General features: G+C 40.5%; 1 protein-coding gene across 3 annotated transcripts in view; it reads left to right on the top strand.

The window, feature by feature from the left end:
* The window catches only part of LOC109906302 (beta-1,3-glucosyltransferase), a 132,918-nt gene that overhangs the window by 95,140 nt on the left and 12,671 nt on the right, over positions 1 to 25,107 (top strand). For 2 of the 3 annotated variants that reach the window (XM_031790360.1, XM_020503949.2), the window contains 4 exons: positions 1,583 to 1,714; positions 14,291 to 14,360; positions 14,826 to 14,939; positions 24,715 to 24,814. In XM_031790360.1, the coding sequence (XP_031646220.1) occupies positions 1,583 to 1,714; positions 14,291 to 14,360; positions 14,826 to 14,939; positions 24,715 to 24,814 (416 nt within the window). The remainder of the gene's footprint in view (positions 1 to 1,582; positions 1,715 to 14,290; positions 14,361 to 14,825; positions 14,940 to 24,714; positions 24,815 to 25,107) is intronic. The other variant, XM_031790362.1, reaches the window with a different exon arrangement.

The following is a 25,107-nucleotide window of genomic DNA, read 5'->3' as shown; positions in this document are numbered from 1 at the left end:
GATGAGGAAAAATGTACATTCTCTCCATTTTATAATAAGGCTGTAACGTAACAAAATGTGGAAAAGGTAAAGGGGTCTGAATACTTTCTGAATGCACTGTATATCAGACCGTATAGCGCTGGTATGACAAAACATGTATTTTTACTACTCTAATTATCTTGGTAACCAGTTAATAATAGCAATAAGGCACCTTGGGGGTTTGTGGTATATGACCAATATACAACGGCTAAGGGCTGTATCCAGCACTCCGCTTTGCGTCGTGCATAAGAACAGCCCTTAGCTGTGGTATATTGGCCACATACCACACCCCCTCGGCCTTATTGTTTTAATCGAGTATTGAGTGAATTTCATTCTCTACCTCTTCGAGGTCACTGTAGTTACAAACTCTCTCCTCTTCCATTTCACCGCAATACCGTTCTGTTTCAATACACGGGCAATATCCCTCTTACCTGTGCACATAGGGGGCGGCAGGTAGCCTAGTGGTTAGAGCGTTGGACTAGCAACCGGATGGTTGCAAAATAGAATCCCCGAGCTGACAAGGTAAACATCTGTCGTTCTGCCCCTGAGCAAGGCAGTTAACCCACTGTTCCTAGGCCGTCATTGAAAATAAGAATTTGTTCTTAACTGACTTGCCTAGTTAAATAAAGGTTTAAAAAAAACTCCTGCTTTTAAGTAGGGTGTACATAACACACACTATGGACACCCCTTCATATTGGTGCATTTGGCTATTACAGCCACACCCATTGATGACAGGTGTACAAAATTGAGCACATAGCCATGCAATCTCTATAGACAAACATTGTCAGTACAATGGCCCGTACTGAAGAGCTCAGTGACTTTCAACCTCCACCATCAGAGGATGCACCTTTCCAACAAGTCAGTTTTTCAAATTTCTGCCCTGCTAGAGCTGCCCTGGTCAACTGCAAGTGCTGTTATATCTATGAACAACAATGTCTCAGCCGCAAAGTGGTAGGCCATCAAGCTCTGTATTCTATTCTGGCAATTGGCATATCCAACAGTCGATTCCAAAGTCTCACCATGCATATGCCTTCCATCTCAGCTCACAGGGTTCCCAACACAGGTCCCCACTAATTCCCAGTGTAGGTGCAAACTTGTGGACACACAAAAAAACACTAGCTACTTAGCTATTTTGAGGTCGACCGATTAATAGGAATGGCCGATTAGGGCCGATTTCAAGTTTTCATAACAATCGGAAATCGGTATTTTTGGAAACTTTATCAATGTAGAAGAAAATAAAAATGTTCCTACTTTGGTCATCCTACTTTGATCTGGTTTCTTCCAAATATTATCAAATGTCATGAAAAACATGATTTGGGTTGTTTAGGACCTCTTTAATCTCAATTTAAATAACTGTATTGTGGCCATTCATGGCTTCCTGTTTCACTGGGGCATTAAAAAAGACAAAGACAACAAACATTTAATAGAAGAATCCCTACTGTTGACACATTTCCGACGAAGGGGCATAGACTTCAACTACCGATTTCGGCTTGCCTCAAGAAAAAATGTGTTTGCATGAGCAGCTGAAAAAAAACAGTAACAGTATCTTCCCATGTTGTTGCAGGTAGCTCTGTATATCTGGGAGAATGGCCAAGGGCCTCGTCTGACAGCAGTCCCAGAGCTGTGTACTGAGCCAGAACACTCTCCCACTGCCCAACACTGTGCTACCACCCTCAGCAGTCCTGCTCCCCTGTGTGTAGGTACCACGTTGTGCATACTGTACATCACAGGTCCATTATTGACCACAGATCTGGGTTGAATAGTTTTTTTTTTCTTACTTGGTGCACTTGATTGGGGTTTAACCGGCATTGCACCAATGGAATAGTCCCAAAGGGGCAGCCCATTTAAGTCTCTAGTCTTTTTAGTGAGAGTAATCAAGCCTCACCAGAAAGTCATAACAGAGGTCAGAGGTCATTTAACCCCATTAAGTGAGTGTTTCTTTCCCTGTAATTCAGACATTACTTAAAAATATTTCAAACATTTTGTGTATCAGGTTTACATTGGATTTTTCCTTACATTTCTTAACAAGAGAATGTATATGTGTGCCACCAAATTTCTGACAATAGATACTTTAATTTGTGTGCCCTTTAAGGTGCATCCTTTCTAACCTGTGAAAAACCAATTAAAACCAAAATAACAAGACCCCACACATTAAACCAGTATAAACACCACTAACAAATATTCATAGCAGGTAAAAACAAACAAAATGGTTAGGCCTTACTTAATTTGGGAGTTCCCTTAACAACTCAATCTGGGTAGCTTCATACTAACTCCCAAGGCACCTGCCTCGGAAAGCATTTGACATTATAAACATGATTTTAAAAAACTTGGTAGCAGACATTCCATCAGTCCTGGAAGAAAGAAAATAAATATGTACTTAGTTTGCACATCATCAGTCCAAAAAATTCTTAATCTTAATTGAGTTCACTGCATCTTGGGCAGGAAGTCTTAAGCCATGCCTACACAGAATTATACTTCAGAAACATCAGATGATATGGTGTCCCATTAAGCGGAATAGGCACCTTCTAAAGATAACCATCCCAGAGCCCCTTTCTTATAAATCTTATCATTTTTACCTGTTGCATTGACATATGTTCTGTACGGACAGTCCCTGAGACCTAAACTAGTCATAATATGAAACCTGTTGTTTAATAACTCTACTAGGTCCTGGACACAGTTCCACGTATTGGAAACAAATTGTTTTAGATTACATTACATTTGTTCTACCCAAACTATAGAATTAAGTAATAATAATTGGAACTTGTCAAAAACGTATTTTATTCAATTCTTCATACCTCTGTCCCACAATTCCCCACTGTGTCCCTTAGTCTGTTTGAGTTCAGTTAGCACTTGCTGCTATCTATTGTTCCACAGGAAACGTATCTCTAACCCAAACACCAGATATCAGCCCCAATGCTCAATCCCTTTGTTCGTAATGTGACCTTATATTGAGTGCTATCTGAAAACCACTAATATTACCATTCACTGTGTTACTTTCACGAGTATCCATATCTGTTTCCCTCAACTAGGATTCTCTTCTTCCCAATAGGAAGACATTCTTAATATCTACTGCTAATATACTTGGATCACTCTCAAACTATGTTCTGCTTTTCCCCCTATTGCAAGGTTTAACATCAAAACAAAACAAACATGATAACTTTCTCCATATTAGAAGGCATTGTTTATAATTTTGTCTACCCTAACTATGTCACTCTATATTTATTTCAAATTTCTGTTGGATATTCACTTTATGCTTCACACTTATTAAATGTCTATTATTTTAAGATGAACATCTAATGCCCTGACTTTATGAAATACATCTGCCAATTTAGAAGGGGAGAGATACACTTTGGAGGGAGCTTCCTTTTTCAGCTCTCGAGACAAGAATCTCTTTCTGGGCTGGCACTGTCTATCAGTCCCCTATAGATGGCGTGCTCTGTCCATACTAAGTCTCTACCTAGCAAGTTAAACTCGATTAATCATTATACATTCATACATTGTTACTTTATTAAATCTAGTAACCCATTATGCTACTCATTTCTCTGTGACTGTGAAAGTTGTATGTTATTATTTATATTATTACTTAATGAAAACTCTAATAACCCATGATACGCTTCATACAGTTGAAGTCAGAAGTTTACACACACCTTAGCCAACTGCATTTAAACTCAGTTTTTCACAATTCCTGACATTTAATTCCAGTAAACATTCCCTGTCTTAGGTCAGTTAGGATCACCACTTTTATTTTAAGAATGTGAAATGTCAGAATGGTAGTAGAGAGAATTATTTATTTCAGCTTCTATTTCTTTCATCACATTCCTAGTGGGTCAGAAGTTTACATGCACTCAATTAGTATTTGGTAGCCTTGCCTTTAAATTGTTTAACTTGGGTCAAATGTTTCTTGTAGACTTCAACAAGCTTCCCACAATAAGTTGGGTAAATGTTGTCCCATTCCTCCTGACAGAGCTGATGTTACTGAGTCAGGTTTGTAGGCCTCCTTGCTCGCACATGCTTTTTCATTTCTGCCAACAAATGTTCTATAGGATTGAGGTCAGTGCTTTGTGATGGCCACTCCAATACCTTGACTTTGTTGTCCTTAAGCCATTCTGCCACAACTTTGGAAGTATGCTTGGGGTCATTGTCCATTTGAAAGACCCATTTGCAACCAGCTTTAACTTCCTGACTGATGTCTTGAGATGATGCTTCAATATATCCACATAATTTAATTTATATTTTTGTTTCATCAGACCAGAGGACATTTCTCCAAAAAGTACGATCTTTGTCCCCATGTGCAGTTGCAAACCGTAGTTTGGCTTTTTTGTGGTGGTTTTGGAGCAGTGGCTTCTTCCTTGCTGAGCGTCCTTTCAGGCTATGTCGATAAAGGACTCGTTTTACTGTGGATTTAGGTACTTTTGTACCTTTTTGTTCTGGGATTGATCACCAAAGTACGTTCATCTCTAGTAGACAGAACGCGTCTCCTTCCTGAGCGGTATGACGACTGCATGGTCCCATGGTGTTTATACTTGCATACTATTGTTTGTACAGATTAACGTACCTTCAGGCGTTTGGAAATTGTTCCCAAGGATGAACCAGACTTGTGGTCTACAATTAATTTTCTGAGGTCTAAGCTGATTTCTTTAGATTTTCCCATTATGTCAAGCCAAGAGGCACTGAGTTTGAAGGTAGACCTTGAAATACATCCATAGGTAGACCTCCAATTGACTCAAATTATGCCAATTAGCCTATTAGAAGCTTCCAATGCCATGACATTATTTTCTGGAATTTTCCAAGCTGTTTAAAGGCACAGTCAACTTAGTGTATGTAAACTTCTGACCCACTGAAATTGTGATACAGTGAATTATAAGTGAAATAATCTGTCTGTAAACAATCGTTGGTACAATTAATTGTGTCATTCACAAAGTAGATGTCCTAACCGACTTGCCAAAACAGTAAAACGTTTACTGCCTGAATGACGTGCCCGAAGTAAACTGCCTGTCGCTCAGGCCCTGATGCCAGGATATGCATATAATTGGTACCTTTGGAAAGAAAACCCTTGGAATTTCATATAAATGTTAAAATAATGTAGGAGAATATAACACAATAGATATGGTTGGAAAAAATCCAAAGAAAAACCATCCAGAATGTATTTTATTTTTGTAGAGACCATCCTCTTAATAATGCAAGAGAAAGGTCATATTGAAAATTAGCTCCCTCGATGCAATTCCTATGGCTTCCACAGGGTGCCAGCAGTCTATGTTCATGCTTGTAACTTCAAAAACGAATAAGAAATAACAGTTTTTGTAGAAGGACACAGTCTTTGTTTGCGCGCGCCATGAAGACATTACACACCTGCTGAAATCGATTTCATATTGAACATACTTCTTTCCAAAATAAATATTATAGTTTGATTACATTTTAGGGTATCTGAGGAGTATATTGAAAGGTATTTTGACTTGTTGAAAGAAAGTTTGAACGAGTGGATTACTAAAATCGATGGCGCCAACTAAACAGACTATTTGGGATATAAAGAAGGATTTTATCTAACAAAACAACACTACATGTTATAGCGGGGACCCTTTGGATGATTTGTATGTAAATGTATGAAACCTGTGCCAGTGGAAAGAATTTAAGCTTTCAGACGATATAATACACTTATATGTACCGAAATGTTTGAAATCCATAATATTTATGATTATTTATTTGAATTAGAAAACACTCTAAAGTTTCCAAAACTGTAAGAATATTGTCTGTGAGTATAACAGAACTGAAATTGCAGGCGAAAGCCTGAGGAAAATCCAATCAGGAAGTCCCTCTTATTTTGATACCTCTGTTCCTCAGCATGCCTATCCTCCATTTAAAGGGATATCAACCCGATTCCTTTTTCTATGGCTTCCCTAAGGTGTCAACAGTCTTTAGACATAGTTTCATGCTTTTATTTTGAAAAATTAGCGTGAAGGATCACATTGCGTAAGTGGATAGGTGGGGGCTCTCAGAGTGAGTTTTGCGCAACTGAGTAAAGCGGGCCATTGTTTCTCCCGCTGTTATTGAAAAAGCTACACACCCGGTTGATATATTATCAAATATATATTTTAAAAACAACTTGAGGACTGATTATAAAAAACATTTGACATGTTTCTGTGGACATTATGGATATTATTTGGAATACATTTGGAATACATTGTCTACGCAGATTTTTTTTCACGCTAATTTTTTTGTCGTGACCGCTCTTTCCTGTGGATTTCTGAACATAACGCGACAAATAAACGTCGGTATTTGGGGTATAAAAATCTTTATGGAACAAAAGGAACGTTTGTTGTGTATCTGGGAGTCTTGTGAGTGAAATCATCCGAAGATCATCAAACGTAAACTATTTTTTTGATTGCTTTTCTGATTTTCGTGACCTAGCTACTTAAAAACCTGTTGTGCCTATAGGTTCCCATGCGGGAACTACACCCCCCCGTTCAGCTGAAACGGTGGCGCAGGGAATGCAAAAATATTCTTAGAAATATTTAACCTCCACACATTAACAAGTCCAATACCTCAAATGAAAGATAAACACCTTGTTCATCTACCCAGCGTGTCAGATTTTTTAAATGTTTTACGGCGAAAACATAGCACATATTTATGTTAGACCACCACCAAAACACAGACAATAGGCAGCCATTTTGTAGAACAAAAGATACAATCACAAAAGCAGGATTAAAAGAAAAATAATTTACTAACCTTTTGAAAATCTTCATCAGATGACAGTCATATGACATGTTACACAGTACATTTATGTTTTGTTCGATAATATGCATTTTATATCCATAAATCTCGGTTTACATTGACGCCATGTTCAGAAAATTCTCCAAAATGTCCGGAGAAATTATAGAAAGCTACGCCAGATAACAGAAATACTCATCATAAACTTTGACTAAAGATACATGTTCTACATATAATTAGAAAGATACACTGGTTCTTAATGCAACCGCTGTGTCACATTTTTTTTAACGTTACGGAATTAGCCTACCATGCAATAATCTGAGACGGCACTCAGACGTAACAATATTTCTCCGCTATGTTGGAGTCAACAGAAATACAAAATTATAACATAAATATTCCCTTACCTTTGATGGTCTTCGATCAGAATGTAGTGGAAGGAGTCCTACTTCAACAATAAATCGTTTTGTTTCATAATGTTCAATTCTAGTATCCATGTAGTAGCATCTGCTAACACTTTCAGCTCAAATGCCCAAAAAATGACTTCTGGTCCAGAATAATTGTGCATCAAAATGTCCAAATTACATATTACAGGTCGACGAAACTGGTCAAACTAAGTGCAGAATCAATCTTCGGGATGTTATAATTATACAGATCGAATATCATTCCAACCGGGACATCCATGTTAATCTGAGGCTGATTGGAACAAAGGAAGCACTCTTTCCCCAAGCACGCCTTCACGCACATGAAAATCTTTGCGACACTTAAAACTTTTCATCCCATTAGGTCAAAGTTCACAGCATATGCTCCATTCCACTTTCTACTGAATGAGGACATCTAGTGGAAGGCATAGGAAGTGTTTCCAGATCCATAACTTGTTGGGAAGGGAGGGGGCGATGACGTCAATGTTGCCCCAACTTTCAGGATTCCAAAACTAGTTTGGAAGATTGCCTGCCCTGTGAGTTCTGTTATACTCACAGACATAATTCAAACGGTTTTAGAAGCTATCCAATAATAATAATAATATGCATATATTAGCAATTTAGGACAGATTTTGATGCAGTTCACTATGGGCACGCAATTCATCCAAAGGGGAAATACTGCCCCCTATCCTGAGAGTCTACTAGCTAACACTGGAGTAATATGATAACATTTGTGGGTTCTAGTCAGGATTCTAGCAGCTGGGTTTAGCACTACTAGGGTCGGAGGCAGAGAGTAGAGCATTGCATTAGTCGAATCTAGAAGTGACAAAAGCATGGATTAGACTTTCTGCATAAGTTTTGGACAAAAAGTTTCAGATTTTTGCAATGTTACAAAGATGGAAAAAAGCTGTCCTTGAAATATTCTTGATATGTTCGTCAAGAGAGATCAGGGTCCAGAGTAACAGGTAGAGTATAACATTTCTCAAGATCTCAATCGAGGATAACATGTCTCATTAGTAAAGAAAATAACATGTCTCAGAGGGTAACATGACTCATCAGTGGAGTTTGATGGTATAACATTATTATGTATGCGGAGATATGAAAGGAGAAAGTACTATTCCAGAATATGCTATTACTAGAGAACACTAGTATTAAGGAAGTATAATGGGTTACTAAAGATAAAGTAACATACAGTTGAAGTCAGAAGTTTACATACACTTAGGTTGGAGTCATTAAAACTTGTTTCTCAACCACTCCACAAATTACTTGTGAAAAATAAATCTCCTTAAAAAACGTCTTGACGCTACCCATCCCGGTACCGGGATAATTGTCATCAGCAACCGCTGAATAGCATAGCGCCACAGTCAAATAAAATTACTAAAAATTATTCATATTCATGAAATCACAAGTGCAATATTGCAAAACACAGCTTAGCCTTTTGTTAATCCACCTGTCGTCTCAGATTTTGAAATTATGCTTTACAGCGAAAGCAAACCAAGCGTTTGTGTAAGTTTATCGATAGCATAGCATAACATTATGTACACTAAGCATTAGGCTAGGGCTAATTTCAAGGTTTTACTGCTAACCTACAAAACGTTATATGGTCTTGCTCCCACCTATCCTTCCGATTTGGTCCTGCCGTACATAATTACAAGTCCGCTATGGTCACAAGTCGCAGGCCTCCTCCTTATTGTCCCTAGAATTTCTAAGCAAACAGCTGGATGCAGGGCTTTCTCCCATAGAGCTCCATTTTTATGGAATGATCTGTCTGTCCATGTGAGAGATGCGGACTCGGTCTCAACCTTTAAGTCTTTACTGAAGACTCATCTCTTCAGTAGGTCCTATGATTGAGTGAAGTCTGGCCCAGGGGTGCGAAGGTGAACGGAAAGGCACTGGAGGGACGAACTGTTCTTGCTGTCTCTGCCTCCCCGGCTCACCTCTCTCCACTGGGATTCTCTGCCTCTGACCCTATTATGGGGGCTGTGTCACTGGCTTACTCGTGACCTTCCATGCCGTCCCTAAGAGAGTTGAGTCACAGACGTGAACTTCCTGTCTGGGTTTGCGCCCCCTCAGGCTCGTGCGGTGGAGTAGCTCTTCGTGGGCTATACTCAGCCTACTCATGGTAGTAAGTTGGTGGTCTGTTGATATCCCTCTAGTGGTGTGGGGGCTGTGCTTTGGCCAAGTGGGTGAGGTTATAACCTGCCTGTTTGGCCCTGTCCGGGGATATCATCGGACGGGGCCACAGTGTCCCCCAACCCACCCCTGTCTCAGTCTCCAGTATCTATGCTGCAATAGTCTATGTGTCGGGGGGCTAGGGTCAGTCTGTTATATCTGGTGAAATTCTCCTGACTTATCTGGTGTCCTGTGTGAATTTAAGTATGCTCCTTCTAATTCTCCCTCTCTCCCTCCCTTCCCAGAGGACCTGAGCCCTAGGATCATGCCTCGGGACTACCTGGCCCGATGACTCCTGGCTGTTCCCAGTCCACCTGGTTGTGCTGCTGCTCCAGTTTCAACTGTTCTGCTTGCGACTAGGGAGCCCTGACCTGTTTACAAGATGTGCTACCTATCAAGGACCTGCTGTTTTTGACTCTCTCTCTCTCTGCCGCACCAGATTTCTCGACCTCTGAATGCTCGGCTATGAAAAATCAACTGACATTTACTCCTGAAGCACTGACCTGTTGCACCCTCTACAACCACTGTGATTATTATCCTGCTGGTCATCTATGAACATTTGAACATCAAGTAGAAATATCTGGCCTTAATGGCTATGTACTCTTAAAATCTCCACCCGGCACAGCCAGAAGAGGACTGGCCACCCCTCAGAGCCTGGTTCCCCTTTAGGTTCCTTCTTAGGTTCCTGCCTTTCTAGAGAGTTTTTTCTAGCCACTGTGCTTCTACATCTGTTTGCTTTCTGTTTGAGGTTTTAGGCTGGTTTTCTCTATAGCACTTTGTGACATCTGCTGATGTAAAAAGGGCTTTATGAATAAATGTGGTTGATTGATTAATAGATCCGATGGGCTGTAGTGGACTTAGGTATTTACATCCACACCCCCCATGTGCATCTTCAACAATTCCTAAATACCTACAATATTAATAACACTTGTGCTATTATCAGTGGTTCAGACCACGTAGACATTTCTGTCATTACGTCCTATGCATCTTCAATGATTATCTTTCTGCTTCTTCCTATACATATAAAACAACCTGTGCTCAATGACACTCGTGTTAGTAGTCCCAGACCACGATGGGCGATGGTGGACTGAATCCCTAGATAACCCTAGTTAGCGTTATAGATCGAAAAACTTACATAGAACTGGTTGTGGTATTCTTTCACACAGCTCTCATTCACTCAGTACTTAATAGCTCAATTTCATTCCTCTAATTATCCAAATTTCAAGCCACTTATTATCCAAATTTCAATCAATCAGCTTATCCAAATATCATCCTCTTGTTATCCAAATTTCAATCGGCTTAATTTGTCCTTTCCACTCTCACACAACTTTCACATCCTCATTTACTCCCAAACACACTCAGTAATCTCCCTTATTACCCATTTGCACCAAATATATATTTCACAAACAATTAGAAGTGGCCACAGACCACTTACACACTTCTTCTATAAATGCCTACCGACAGCTGTCAGTGGGGCTTTCCATGGTACCGTTACGCCCTTGCTCTAGTCTTCTCATAAGACTAGTGAAAAGCCTTTCTCTCTATAAGACTGTGGGTACCTTATTATGCGTTATTCGCCTTAATTTGATTGGTTTTATTATAATATTTTTTTTACACAAATTAATTTATATTGACTTCATAAATTCAAAGATATTCCCTCAATTGTTCGCGGATGATGTGTCTCCTCCTGGGCAGCTCACAGTAAGGGTCTGGTCTGGGCGGGTCTCGTCCTCTTTTGGTCAGATGGGAATTTCCCTCATGCTTCATAAAATAGGCCACCGATTTTCCTCACAGACCCCCACTGGAAAGCTCTGCAGGCAGAATAAATCATCCTGTTCTTTGACGCCACATTTTTGTGGAAATTCTACACAGGGATGTTCAAAGTCAATCTTCAATGAATCATTGTTTATTAACAGTGTGGCGTACAGCAGGTCAGCCACCAGGGGGAGACTCGTCGAGGCCTGTTGACAGACGGAGTATACATCACTAGGCGATGGCTCCATCTGCTGGACATGCCAGGTCTTGACGGGCTCTCCGCCGAGGACTAATTGGGGCTGATTGGGGAGTTGGTGAGTAATCCAGGGCTGATTTGCTCACCAGCTGTACAAGCGCCATAAAGCTGCCAGAAGGGCAGCACACAGGGGAGGCCTGGGGGGAAGTAAGGTGACTTCCGTGTAGTTGGAGATGGTGCCTGAGCTAAGACGGGGGAGTTTGAGTTTGTATGCCCGACGGGATACAGCAAGACCCGGAGCCCAGAAGACGATATCCCGGAGAGGGTCTCATGGGGGAGACCTATCCATTTCTTTTGATTTATTATTTAAAACTTGTTCACGCTACCACGTACCCCTAGGGGTACCACCCCCCCCTGCTCAACTGAAACAGTGGCGCACAGAATGCAAAAATATTCTTAGAAATATTTAACCTCCACACATTAACAAGTCCTCAAATGACAGTTAAACACCTTGTTCATCTACCCAGCAAGTCAGATTTCTAAAATGTTTTACGGCGAAAACATAGCACATATTTATGTCAAACCACCACCAAAGATACGGCTAATTTAAATAGCCATATTTGTCGAACAAAAGATGCAATCACAAACGCAGGATTAAAAGAAAAATAATTCACCAACCTTTTGAAAATCTTCATCAGATGACAGTAATAGGACATGTTATACAGTACATTTATGTTTTTTTCAATAATATGCAATTTATATCCATAAATCACTGTTTACATTGACGGCCATGTTCAAAAAATGCTACTAGAATGTCCGGAGAAATTATGATAACTCTGCCAGATAACAGCAATACACATCATAAACTTTGACTAAATATACATGTTCTACATATAGTTAGAAAGATACACTGCTTCTTAATGCAACAGCTGTGTTACATGTATTTTTAACGTTACAGAATTTGTTCACTTGGCAATAATATGAGACGGCGCTCATAGATTAGCAATATGTCTCCGCTATGTTGGAGTCCACAGAAACACAAAATAACCACATAAATATTCCCTTACCTTTGATGTTCTTCGATCAGAAGTCATGGAAGAAGTCATACTTACCAAAAACTGCGTTTGGCTTTCAAATGTGTGTCTTTGGGTTATCAAACGCGACAAATTCCGGCTGAAATGCACCCAAAATTCTATGGGTTGCGCATCAAAACTTCAAAATTACATATTATATGTCGACTAAACTGGTCAAACTAAGTGCAGAATCAAGCTTTAGCATGTTCTAGACGTGCAAAACAATTCTCAGCTCGAACAGACAAACCTACATCATTTGGTGAATCTTGGAACAAAGGGAGCTCAAGACCCGACGCGCGCATGTATTTTCGCGCGACCCGAAGGTTTCTTCCCGCCAAAGGGTGAGGGGGCGCGCGATTTTCACAATGAAGCGCACCATTGAAAGGGGACATCGCGCTGAAGAGATAGGAACTGTTCCCAGATCTGTAGCTGGTTGGGAAGGGTGGGGGCGATGACTTTTCTGCTGACAGAGAGAGTTTGGAAGAATGGCTGCCCTGTGAGTTCTGCTTTACATAGAGACATAATTTGAATGGTTTTAGAAGCTTTAGAGTGTTTTCTATTCAATAATTATTATTATATGCATATATTAGCAATTTTGGCCAGATTTTTTGTCAGTTTACTATGGGCACGCAATTCATCCAAAGGGGGCAGTATTCTGCCCTAGCCCTAACAGGTTTTAATAAACACCCTTGAAATCGAGCTAATCATACTCTGTCCATGTCCGATCTGTGTAAACGTCTTGACCCAACCCCCTGGTCTGCCACAACAGGTAACTGGAGAGGTCCCAACAAACTTGATGCAACATAGTGCGCATCTGTCAGGAGCTCTTCCGGGGCAGTCCCGTTAGATTTCTTATATACTGCAGACACATTATACGTTATTCATAATTAATTCATCATTAACGTTTGCTTCAATCATGTGACCAACCAATACTGGTTCATGCATGTGACAGAACAATACCTGATGAGGCTTCTTCTCTTGAAACTGAGATATCTTTCACTCTCAAAACAATGGTCTGGGCGTACTGCCAAATTGCAGACACTGATAGTGAGGATTCATTCACTCAGTCTCTAGCATGAACACAGAAATTGGTTATTAGAAAAGCACAAACATACAATTTACATCACATACTCTTTCCCCTTCTCTCTCATCCCTTAGGGAGAGAGATCCAGGGCTATTTTGGCTCTCTCTCTCCATTTAGTCTTTTTTCTACCCTTCCTCCCTCATTTTAATTTCATTTAAATTACACATTTTTATTTAATTACATTTTCGACATTTAGCAGATGCTCTTATCCATACATTTCCATAATCTTTTCATACTCCCTCCTACCCTTTCTCCCCCTCTCATTTCTGCCTATCTTGGCTTGTTCCTTTTCTCTCTTCTATCTTTCCTCCCTCCTCATCTCATCTCTGACTATGCTGGCTCTCTCCTTTTAGTCTCCCTCCTACCCTTTCTCCACATCATCTTCCCGCTAACCTGGTTGTTGCCAGAGCTCTAATATGCCGAGAAGATAGTGATAACACATTGGGTATGTTCCAAATTCCACCCTGTTCCTTACTGGCCCTGGTCAAAAGTAGTGCACCACATAGGAAATAGTGTGCCATTTGAGATGCAGACATAAAGCAGAAGGCCTTGAGCCTCACAGAGAGGCCTCATCAGCCTGAGAGCCACAGACAGACAGGCAGGAGACCTGAGCACTTAAATAAAGATGGCCAATTCACATTTCACTCAACTAAAAACCTAATAATACCGCATGTGTTATCTTGAGGAGATATTTAAATATTCACGAGGACAATTCAACACGGGGCAGGGAATTTGAAAAATCCACCATCTCAATAGTGCTTCAACAATGATAACAGCTCCCCTCTTAGTATGTATGTTCTTCCTGACCATGTGACCTGACCAGGAAAAACTCCCTAAAATATGTCAATTTTTTCATGTTTTTTTACAGGGGGAGCCTGTAAAGAAGGAAGACATCTTTGTCGCTGTGAAAACTTGTAAGAAGTTTCACACTGAGAGGGGTGAGTCAGATCTTTGAAGCTCATCTGAAGCTCTGGGGTGGTTAAACTCAGACATGGTCCATAATGTTCGTAAAATATTCATGTCAACATTTTCGCTATTCTTCTAAAAGAGTGTATTTTTAGCCTTTTGAGATGTGTGCCTGGTAAAGTGCTAACTCTGTCAGGTCTGGTTTAACTCTCAGCACAAACTTGCTTTGACTTGGCTGTTTGAATTTCGGAAACATCATGAAAATTCGACATCAGCTCCAGCTGACATGTCGGTCACAGCTAATTGTTCTGATTATAATAATGAAATAATAATGCTTATTTCAAAAAGTTCTGTAAAAGACAAGTTATATGTTTTTAACATTCATAATTAGTAATGCTGCACATTTTCTGTGTACTGAAGCCTGATTCTTCTTACTATGGTAGTGTGGACGTGTTGAGCTGTATTGTTTTACCTGTCGTCCTGTTGTCCTGCCCCAGTCCCAGTGGTGAAGAAGACGTGGGAGAGAGAGGCATTTCTGTTGGAGTATTACAGTGACCACACTGACCCTTCCATACCTACCATCGACCTAGGAGTCCCCAACACAGAGAGAGGTGAGTTAGTGCTAATCTAGGATCACTTTTGCCTGATTTAGATATGAATAAATATTAAGATTACATGGACAGGGAGGACCTGATCCTAGATCAGCACACTTAATCTGAAACGCAATGTGAATTACAGGCCCTGCTTCCACATATCCACTCTAGTCAGGACCTGTTGCAATTGAGACAATTTGATGCAATTTCAAAAGCACAGTTGAAAAGTTCAGAGTTGATTTTGTTCAAAGATAAAGATCGCTAAATAATGTGTATGAAGCGAAGATCTAAGATGATTCACCTCTTATGATGATTCACCTCATTATGTCGCATGCTAGCAGATGTGTAGATTCAGCTATATGCCCAAGTGAATTGAATAGATAAGGACTGAGTTATTTCCTGATTTGATTCAGTCTGACAAACTCTGGCAGATGGCGAGTCTGATGCTACAGGCATGTTATACCATTCAACCAATTGCACTACACATTATATTTTGTTGTTATTAATAATTTAGCATCATTTGGCTTCCTGTCCGATCCTGCTCTCATAACATTTGGGATGCAACAAAGGGCTGTGGGAACATTTTGTGCCTCTGTTTTGCCACTGCTTTTTCATGAGGTTGTTAATTGGGTGTCTTGTCTGTTGAATGAGATGCGCAAATCTGCGCATTTACTAAAATGTCAGCTCTCATTTCTTCTACGGTTCTCAATGTCAAACGACGAAGGCCGGATTGTTTGTTTTTTCATGATTGTGACCCTGGTCATATTAATTCAGGACTCTTGTGACAGAAAGCATCCATTGAAGTGTAAGAGATAGTAACAATTTCAGCATGACTTCAGGTAGACCTGTTAATAATGTCGAATATGCCCACAGTAGCAGGAATTTGAATATGGTGGCTCGATTAGATGTTGTGTGATTTGATAGATTTACTCTTATCAGGTGGAAATGCCCAACTTTTAGGATGGTTTTGGAATGAATATGGAAACCTCTGATTCAACCAGTACCACTGCTCTGCGAGTAAATTACCTTTATTGACTTGAGTTTTATAGAAGAGTTCAAGTAAGCTCTGAATAGGCTTATTAACTATCAACTTTGCTCTCTTCTGATTTCATCTTAATTATGACAACTTCACCTATCAATTCTCCAGTGGGAAAGGGGCAGAGGAAGGGAATGGTGTGTAATGGAATGCTTGTGCTGTAATATGCAGTAAATCAGTGTATCTGGAACAGACGAAGCCAACACTCTGTCTTTCACGCACAATCCCACAGAGTCGGGGCTGTGCAATCGCCCTAATTATCATTATTCAATGGCACGCTAAATTAAACATTTTAAAAACCTTGGTTGGCCTTGGCGCAGCGCTGCATGGAAAGCTCATTCACCACTCTGTCATCGTTCCAAATGGCACCCTATTCCCTGCATAGTGCACTACTTTTGACCGGACACTTATTTTATTTGTGTCTACATTCAACTGGTAAAAGTTGATTGTCATATATGATTAAGAGAAAAAAATCCCTATTAGGGTGTGGTGCCTGACCTCAAAAGGGGCAGCTGCCTATTTTAATGTTGATGTCTATAAAACAGACTGTTAAATTCTGTTAAATAGCCATCACTAACACATTAGAGGCTGCTGCCCTATATACATATACTTGGAATCGCTGGTCACTTTAATAATGGAACACTAGTCACTTTAATAATGCTTACATATTTTGCATTATTCATCTCATATGTATATACTGTATTCTATCCTATTCTACTGTATCTACAGTTGAAGTCGGAAGTTTACATACACATAGGTTGAAGACATTAAAACTTGTTTTCCAACCATTCCACACATTTCTTGTTAACAAAGTATAGTTTTGGCAAGTCGGTTAGGACATCTACTTGGTGCATGACACAAGTAATGTTTCCAACAGTTGTTTACAGACAGATTATTTCACTTATAATTCACTGTATCATAATTCCAGTGGGTCAGAAATGTACATACACTAAGTTGACTGTGCCTTTAAACATCTTGGAAAATTCCAGAAAATGATGGCAATTAGCTTCTGATAGGCTAATTGACATAATTTGAGTCAATTGGAGGTGTACCTGTGGATGTATTTCAAGGTCTACTTTCAAACTCAGTGTCTCTTTGCTTGACATCATGGGAAAATCATGACTGCAGTTGCAGTTTGCAACTGCAAATGGGGACAAAGATCGTACTTTTTTGAGAAATGTCTTCTGGTATGATGAAACAAAAATAGAACTGTTTGGCTATAATGACCATTGTTATGTTTGGAGAAAACGAGGGAGGCTTGCAAGCCTAAGAACACCATCCCAAATGTGAAGCACGGGGTGTGGGGGTGCTTTGCTGCAACTTTTTGTGGGAAGCTTGTTGAAGGCTACCCAAAACGTTTGACCCAAGTTAAACAATTTAAAGGCAATGCTACCAAATACAAATTGAGTGTATGTAAACTTCTGACCCACTGGGAATGTGATGAAAGAAATAAAAGCTGAAATAAATCATTCTCTCTACTATTATTCTGACATTTGAGATTCTGACAGATTTAATTGTAAAATGACTTTGATCTGAGTCTCATTTATGAGTTTCTCTTATTTTAACTGCAAAAGTCATGTCATCACCCGATCAGCTACAGTGAGTCCTCCTACCATTACCTCCTACCATTACATTTGTTAATATCCTTTGCTAGTTAGTGAGCTATTAGCCCAGTTATAGATAATTGTATAGTCAGCAATAGAGGAGTGATTGCTTCCTACAAGAGCACAAAACGTGTACATTTCTAAACATCTTTGAACGCTAGTCCGGGAAATAGATTGTAGGCAGTGTTGTATTTTGAGACTGTCTAAGTAGAGGGTAGCATAATTTCTCTGATTTTCTGTAAAAAATGGAATGGGAATAATAATGGGTTTTATTTTGTAAAGTGTTTTTTTTTTTTTAAAGGTGGGCCTAATTGAACACCACACATTGGCTGCTACTGTAGGCAGAATGCTAGAACAGCTATTTCTATGTTAAAATGTTACGGAATGCATTTTCTCCATTGTTTTTGATGGTAGGCCACTCTGGTAGGCCTACATTCTGATCAAATAGCCACAGTAGTCTACTTGGCCACTGTTAAAACTGGAACTTTAAGTGGGTACAGCCTCAGTGTTCACAGTCATTTCTTTCTAACGAGGGCTTTGTGTTGGACCCTATTTCTTCCTAGTTAAGAAATAAGAGGTAGCCCTACTGAACCTGTTTGACAGACAGAATTATAGTCTACTATCCATAGATTTTCTCAGCCAATTCCTTCAGTCACCATGCCCTCCTTAAAATACAAGTTGCTTTTTCTCTGTGCATACCTAGTAGTGGGGTAGGCTAAATAAATACAACAGAATGGTGATAAACGAAGCGAAATATGCTGTGTAGATCATGCCCAGAGCTCATGGTTGAGCCGTAGCAAAATTAGAGCTGGGCCAACACTCCCACTCCCACTCCTTTTTTTTCAATTCTCTCAGCACTCCAGCCAAATTACACATGCGTGGCTCCTCACTTAAACTCAAGTCACATGCTCTGGTGTTGTATTCAAAAATATTATTCTCATCTCCACTCATGTAAAATTCCATGAAATGTGTTTATCAAAGGCAATTTTTTCTCGGATCCCCAAATACGATGATAGATTCAAGCAATGCTTTTATTACACTGAACAAAAATGTTAAAGATTTTACTGCATTACAGTTCAATAAAGGAAATCAGTCAATTGAAATCAATTTATTAGGGTCTAATCTATGGATTTCACATGATCGGGAATACAGATAAAGGTATCAGATACCTAAAAAAAAGGTAAGGGTGTGGATCAGAAAATCAGTCAGTATCTGCTGTGATCACCATTTGCCTCATGCAGCACGACATATCTCCTTCACATACAGTTTATCAGGGTGTTGATTGTGGCCTATGGAATGTTGTCCCACTCCTCTTCGCTGTGCAAAGATGCTGGATATTGGCGGGAACTGGAACATGCTGTTGTACATGTCAATCCAGAGCATCTGAAACATGCTCAATGGGTTACATGTCTGGTGAGTATGGTATCAGCAAACCGCTCGCCCACACGACGCCATACACGCTGTCACACGAATCAGGCCTTCATGGTCGAATTGCTGCAAAGAAAAACACTACTAAAGGACACCAATAGGAAGAAGAGACTTGCTTGGGCCAAGAAACACGAGCAATGGACATTAGACCGGTGGAAATCTGTCCTTTGGTCTGATGAGTCCAAATTTGAGATTTTTGGTTCCAACCGCAGTGCCTTTGTGAGACGCATAGTAGGTGAACGGATGATCTCCACATGTGTGGTTCCCACTCTGACATGGAGGAGGAGGTGTGATTGTGTGGGGGTGCTTTGCTGGTGACACTATCTGTGATTTATTTAGAATTCAAGGCACACTTAACCAGCATATGGCAACCACAGCATTCTGAAGCGCTACGCCATCCTATCCAGTTTGCACTTAGTGACCCAAAACAAACCTTCAGGCTGTGTAAGTGCTATTTAACCAAGAAAGAGAGTGATGGTGCTGCATCAGATGACTTGGCCTCCACAATCACCCTACCTCAACCCAACTGAGATGGTTTGGGATGAGTTGTATTGCAGATTGCAAGACTATTGGAAAAGCAATCCTCCCGAAGAAAATGTAATGAGTGTGCAAAGCTGTCATCAAGGCAAAGGGTTTGAAGAACCTAAAATGTAAAATATGTTTGATTTGTTCCACACAAATCATTGCATATGTGTTATTTCATAGTGTTGATGTCTTCACTATTATTCTACAATGTAGAAAATATAAAAAATAAAGAAAAACCCTTGAATGAGTACATGTGTTAAAACTTTTGGCTGGTACTGTATATTTATACTCTTTTTTTATGTATATTATTGTGTACTGTTATATATTTCTGCACTGTTTGAGTTAGGAACACAAGCATTTTGCTACACCCGCAATAGCATCTACTAAATATGTGTATCCGACCAATAACATTTGATTTGATTTATACAAATTGCTCAGCACCAGTCAATTTGACTGGAGATTTGCTGGCCACAAAAAGATTACATTTTCTGTCCTTTAAAGTTAACTTTAAAACTTAAACGTTTCACTACGCCGTCAAGATGGGTGGGGGCACTAAAATGTTTTGCCAGAGACGTGGTTTGAAAGCTCTGATACATCCGACAAACGTCAGAGCCGTTGTAGTACGATTCAATCTTAGTCCTGTGATGATGCTTTGCCTGTCTGATGGTTCTTCGGAGGACAAAGCGTGATTTGTAATCAGCGTCTGGATTATTATCCCGCTCCTTGAAAGCGGCAGCTCTAGCCTTTAGCTCGGTGCGGATGTTGCCTGTAATCCATGGCTTCTGGTTGGGATATGTACGTACGGTCACTGTGGGGGGGACGTCCTCAATGCACTTATTAATGAAGCCGGTGACTGAGGTGGTATACTCCTCAATTCTTATTTTATTTTACCTTTATTTAATTAGGCAAGTCAGTTAAGAACAAATTCTTATTGTCAATGACGGCCTAGGAACAGTGGGTTAACTGCCTTGTTCAGGGGCAGAACGATAGTTTTTTATCTTGTCAGCTCAGGGATTCGATCTTGAAACCTTTTGATCCACCTTTTCAGAAATAAGTCTCTCACCGTTGCCACTTGTTATAGACCCCCTTCAGCCCCCAGCTGTGGCCTGGACACCATATCTGAATTGATATCTTCAGAGTTCTGTAACGATTTTCTGCTTCCTCTGGCGAGGAGTATGAAATATCAGACCAATGTGCAGCAGAATACAAAAGAACAAGAGAAATAAATTAAAACCGAAACAGTTCTCTACGGTAAAACACAGACACAGAAAACAACTACCCACAACCCATAGTGGGAAAACAGGCTGCCTAAGTATGGTTCTCAATCAGAGACAATGAATGACAGCTGCCTCTAATTGGGAACCATACCAGGCCAAAACCAGAAATACAAAACATAGAATACAAAACATAGAAATGCCCACCCCTACTCACGCCCTGACCAAACTTAAACAGAGACATAAAAAAGGAACTAAGGTCAGGACGTGACAAGTTCGTACTGTTAGGTGACCTAAACTGGGCTATGCTTAACACCCCGGCCGTCCTACAATCTAAGCTAGATGACCTCAATTATCAAGGAACCTACCAGGTAGAACCCTAACTCTGTAACCATGGGCACCCTCTTAGATATCATCCTGACCAACTTGCCCTCTAAATACACCTCTACTGTCTTCAACCAGGATCTCAGCGATCACTTCCTCATTGCCTGCGCGCATAATGGGTCCACGGTCAAACGATCACCCCTCACCACTGTCAAGCGCTTAGCATCGAATGGCCCCCGCAATATACAACTTTTCAGGGAAGTCAGGACCTAATATACTCAGTCAGTTAGGAAAGCTAAGGCTAGCATTTTCAAACAGAAATTTGCATCCTGTAGCACTAATTCCAAAACGTTCTGGGACCCTGTAAAGTCCATGGAGAATAAGAGCACCTCCTCCAGGCTGCCCACTGCACTGAGGATAGGAAACACTGTCACCACCTATAACGAACGATAATCGATCATTTCAATAAGCATTTTTCTATGGCTGGCATGCTTTCCACCTGGCTGCCCTGCCCTGGCCAACATCTTAGCACCCCCCGCAGCAACTCGCCCAAGCCTCCCCTGCTTCTCCTTCACCCAAATCCAGACTGCTGATGTTTTGAAAGAGCTGCAAAATCTGGATCCCTACAAATCAGCTGGGCTGGACCATCTGGACCCTCTCTTTCTAAAATGATCAGCCAAAATTGTTGCAACCCCCATTACTAGCCTATTCAACCTCTCTTTCTTATCATCTGAGATACCAAAATATTGGAAAGCTGCCCAGTCATCCCCCTCTTCTAAGGGGGAGACACTGTAGAGCCAAACTGTTATAGACCTATATCCATACTGCACTGCCTTTCTAAAATGTTTGAAAGTCAAAGTTAACAAACAGATCACCAACCATTTTGAATCCCACCATACATTCTTATCGGCAGACTCAATAGCCTTGGGAAAGACCTGAATCCAATCGAGAATCTGTGGAAAGAATGCACCTGCACTGTGATAGTCTCAGAGGTCCGTTAAAAGCGCAGAGAGCATCATGAAGAACAAGGAACACCCAAGGCAGGTCCGAGATACTGTTGTGAAGAAGTTTAAAGCCGGATTTGGATACAAAAAGATTTCCCAAGCTTTAAACATCCCAAGGAGCACTGTGCAAGCGATAATATTGGAATGGAAGGAGTATCAGACCAATGCAAATCTACCAAGACCTGGCCGTCCCTCTAAACTTTCAGCTCATACAAGGAGAAGACTGATCAGAGATGCAGCCAAGAGGCCCATGATCACTCTGGATGAACTGCAGAGATCTACAGTCGTATATTGCACAAATCTGGCCTTTATGGAAGAGTGGCAAGAAGAAAGCCATTTCTTAAAGATATCCATAAAAAGTGTTGTTTAAAGTTTGCCACAAGCCACCTGGGAGACACACCAAACATGTGGAAGAAGGTGCTCTGGTCAGATGAAACCAAAATTGAACTTTTTGGCAACAATGCAAAACGTTATGTTTGGCGTAAAAGCAACACAGCCCATCACCCTGAACACACCATCCCCACTGTCAAACATGGTGGTGGCAGCATCATGGTTTGGGCCTGCTTTTCTTCAGCAGGGACAGGGAAGATGGTTAAAATTGATGGGGAAGATGGATGGAGCCAAATACAGGACCATTCTGGAAGAAAACCTGATGGAGTCTGCAAAAGACCTGAGACTGGGACGGAGATTTGTCTTCCAACAAGACAATGATCCAAAACATAAAGCAAAATCTACAATGGAATGGTTCAAAAATAAACATATCCAGGTGTTAGAATGGCCAATTCAAAGTCCAGACCTGAATCCAATCGAGAATCTGTGGAAAGAACTGAAAACTGCTGTTCACAAATGCTCTCCATCCAACCTCACTGAGCTCGAGCTGTTTTGCAAGGAGGAATGGGAAAAAATTTCAGTCTCTCGATGTGCAAAACTGATAGAGACATACCCCAAGCGACTTACAGCTGTAATCGCAGCAAAAGGTGGCGCTACAAAGTATTAACTTTAAGGGGGCTGAATAATTTTGCACGCCCAATTTTTCAGTTTATGATTTGTTAAAAAAGTTTGAAATATCCAATAAATGTCGTTCCACTTCATGATTGTGTCCCACTTGTTGTTGATTCTTCACAAAAAAATACAGTTTTATATCTTTATGTTTGAAGCCTGAAATGTGGCAAAAGGTCGCAAAGTTCAAGGGGGCCGAATACTTTCGCAAGGCACTGTATCAATGATGTCACTCTTGCTGCTGGTGATTCTCTGATCCACCTCTACGCTATCAACATCGTTCTGTATACATCTGGCCTTTCTTTGGACACTGTGCTAACAAACCTCCAAACGAGCTTCAACCCCATACAAACACTCCTTCTGTGGCTTCCAACTGCTTTTAAATGCTAGTAAAACTAAGTGCATGCTCTTCAACCAATTGCTCTAAAACGCACCCTCCTGCCCAACTAACATCACTACTCTGGACGGTTCTGACTTAGAATCTACAAATACCTACGTGTCTGGTTAGACTGTAAACTCTCCTTCCAGACTCACATTAAGCATTTCAAATCCAAAATTAAATCTAGAATCGGCTTCCTACAACAAAGCCTCCGTCACTCATGCTGCCAAACATACCCCCGTAAAACTGACTATCCTACCGATCCTTGACTTTGGCGATGTCATTTACAAAATAGCCTCCAACACTCTACTCAGCAAACTGGATGAAGTCTATCACAGTGCCATCCGTTTTGTCAACAAAGCCCCATATATACTACCCACCACTGCGACCTGTATGCTCTTGTTGGCTGGCCCTCACTACATATTCGTCGCCAAACCTACTGACTCCAGGTCATCTATACGTCTTTTCTAGGTAAAGCCCTAACTTATCTCAGCTCACTGGTCACCATAGCAATACCCACCCGTAGCACGCTCTCCAGCAGGTATATTGCACTGGTCATCCCCAAATCCAACACTTCCTTTGGCCAAGTGTTGGAAATCCAGTTCTTTGCTGCCAATGACTGGAACGAATTGCAAAAATCGCTGAAGCTGAAGAGTTATATCTCCCTCTCTAAATTTAAGCATCAGCTGTCAGAAAAGCTTACCGATGGATGTGTACAAGTACAGTGAATCTGTAAATAGCACACCCAACTACCTCATCTCCATATTGTTACTTATCCTCTTGCTCTTTTGCACCCCAGTATCTCTACTTGCTCATCATCATCTGCACAACTATCACTCCAGTATTAATGCTAAATTGTAATTATTTCGCCTCTATGGCCTTACCTCCCTACTCTTCTCCATTTGCACACACTGTACATATATCTTTCTTTTGTGTTATTGACTGTACATTTGTTTATGTGTAACTCTGTTGTTGTTTTTGTTGCACTGCTTTGCTTTATCTTGGCCAGGTTGCAGTTGTAAATGAGAACTTGTTCTCAACTGGCCTACCTGGTTAAATAAAGGTGAAATAAAAATAATAATAATAAAAAAAAAGCTATATCCCACAGCCAATCCTAATCCTAACTCGAGATCCATGTGCACAATTATTTTTAGTTCTAGTTCTAGAGTGAGGATTCTAGAGCTCAAATTATGATCTGGACATTTAATGTCCTGTCAAATGATGGGCAACCTTACATCCTAGAGTTACAGAAATGGTACTCTGTGTGTTTTGTTCTGCAGGTCATTGTGGGAAGACGTTTGCCATCTTGGAGAGGTATGTCAGCGATGCAGTGCCAAAGACGAGATGGCTTCTGGTGGTGGATGATGACACACTCATCAGGTAAAGCTCTCAGTACACACACACACAGACGGGCAGACGGACGGACGTCGTGTCGTGTCGTTTCCCTTGTATATATCGTTTTTTTAACATATTTTTCTTGCAATATCTTTTAAAACATTTAGCTAAACCTCAACTTCTAAATACTCTCCTGCAACGGACGGACGGACGGACGGACGGACGTCGTGTCGTGTCGTGTCCCTTGTATATATCGTTTTTTTAACATATTTTTCTTGTAATATCTTTTAAAACATTTTGCTAAACCTAAACTTCTAAATAATCTCGTGTAACCCGCC

This window comes from Oncorhynchus kisutch, linkage group LG15 (assembly GCF_002021735.2).
Source record: "Oncorhynchus kisutch isolate 150728-3 linkage group LG15, Okis_V2, whole genome shotgun sequence".
Classification (NCBI taxonomy): domain Eukaryota; kingdom Metazoa; phylum Chordata; class Actinopteri; order Salmoniformes; family Salmonidae; genus Oncorhynchus; species Oncorhynchus kisutch.
Note: the sequence above shows the minus strand (reverse complement) of the source record. Positions and strands in the feature narration are given on the sequence as shown.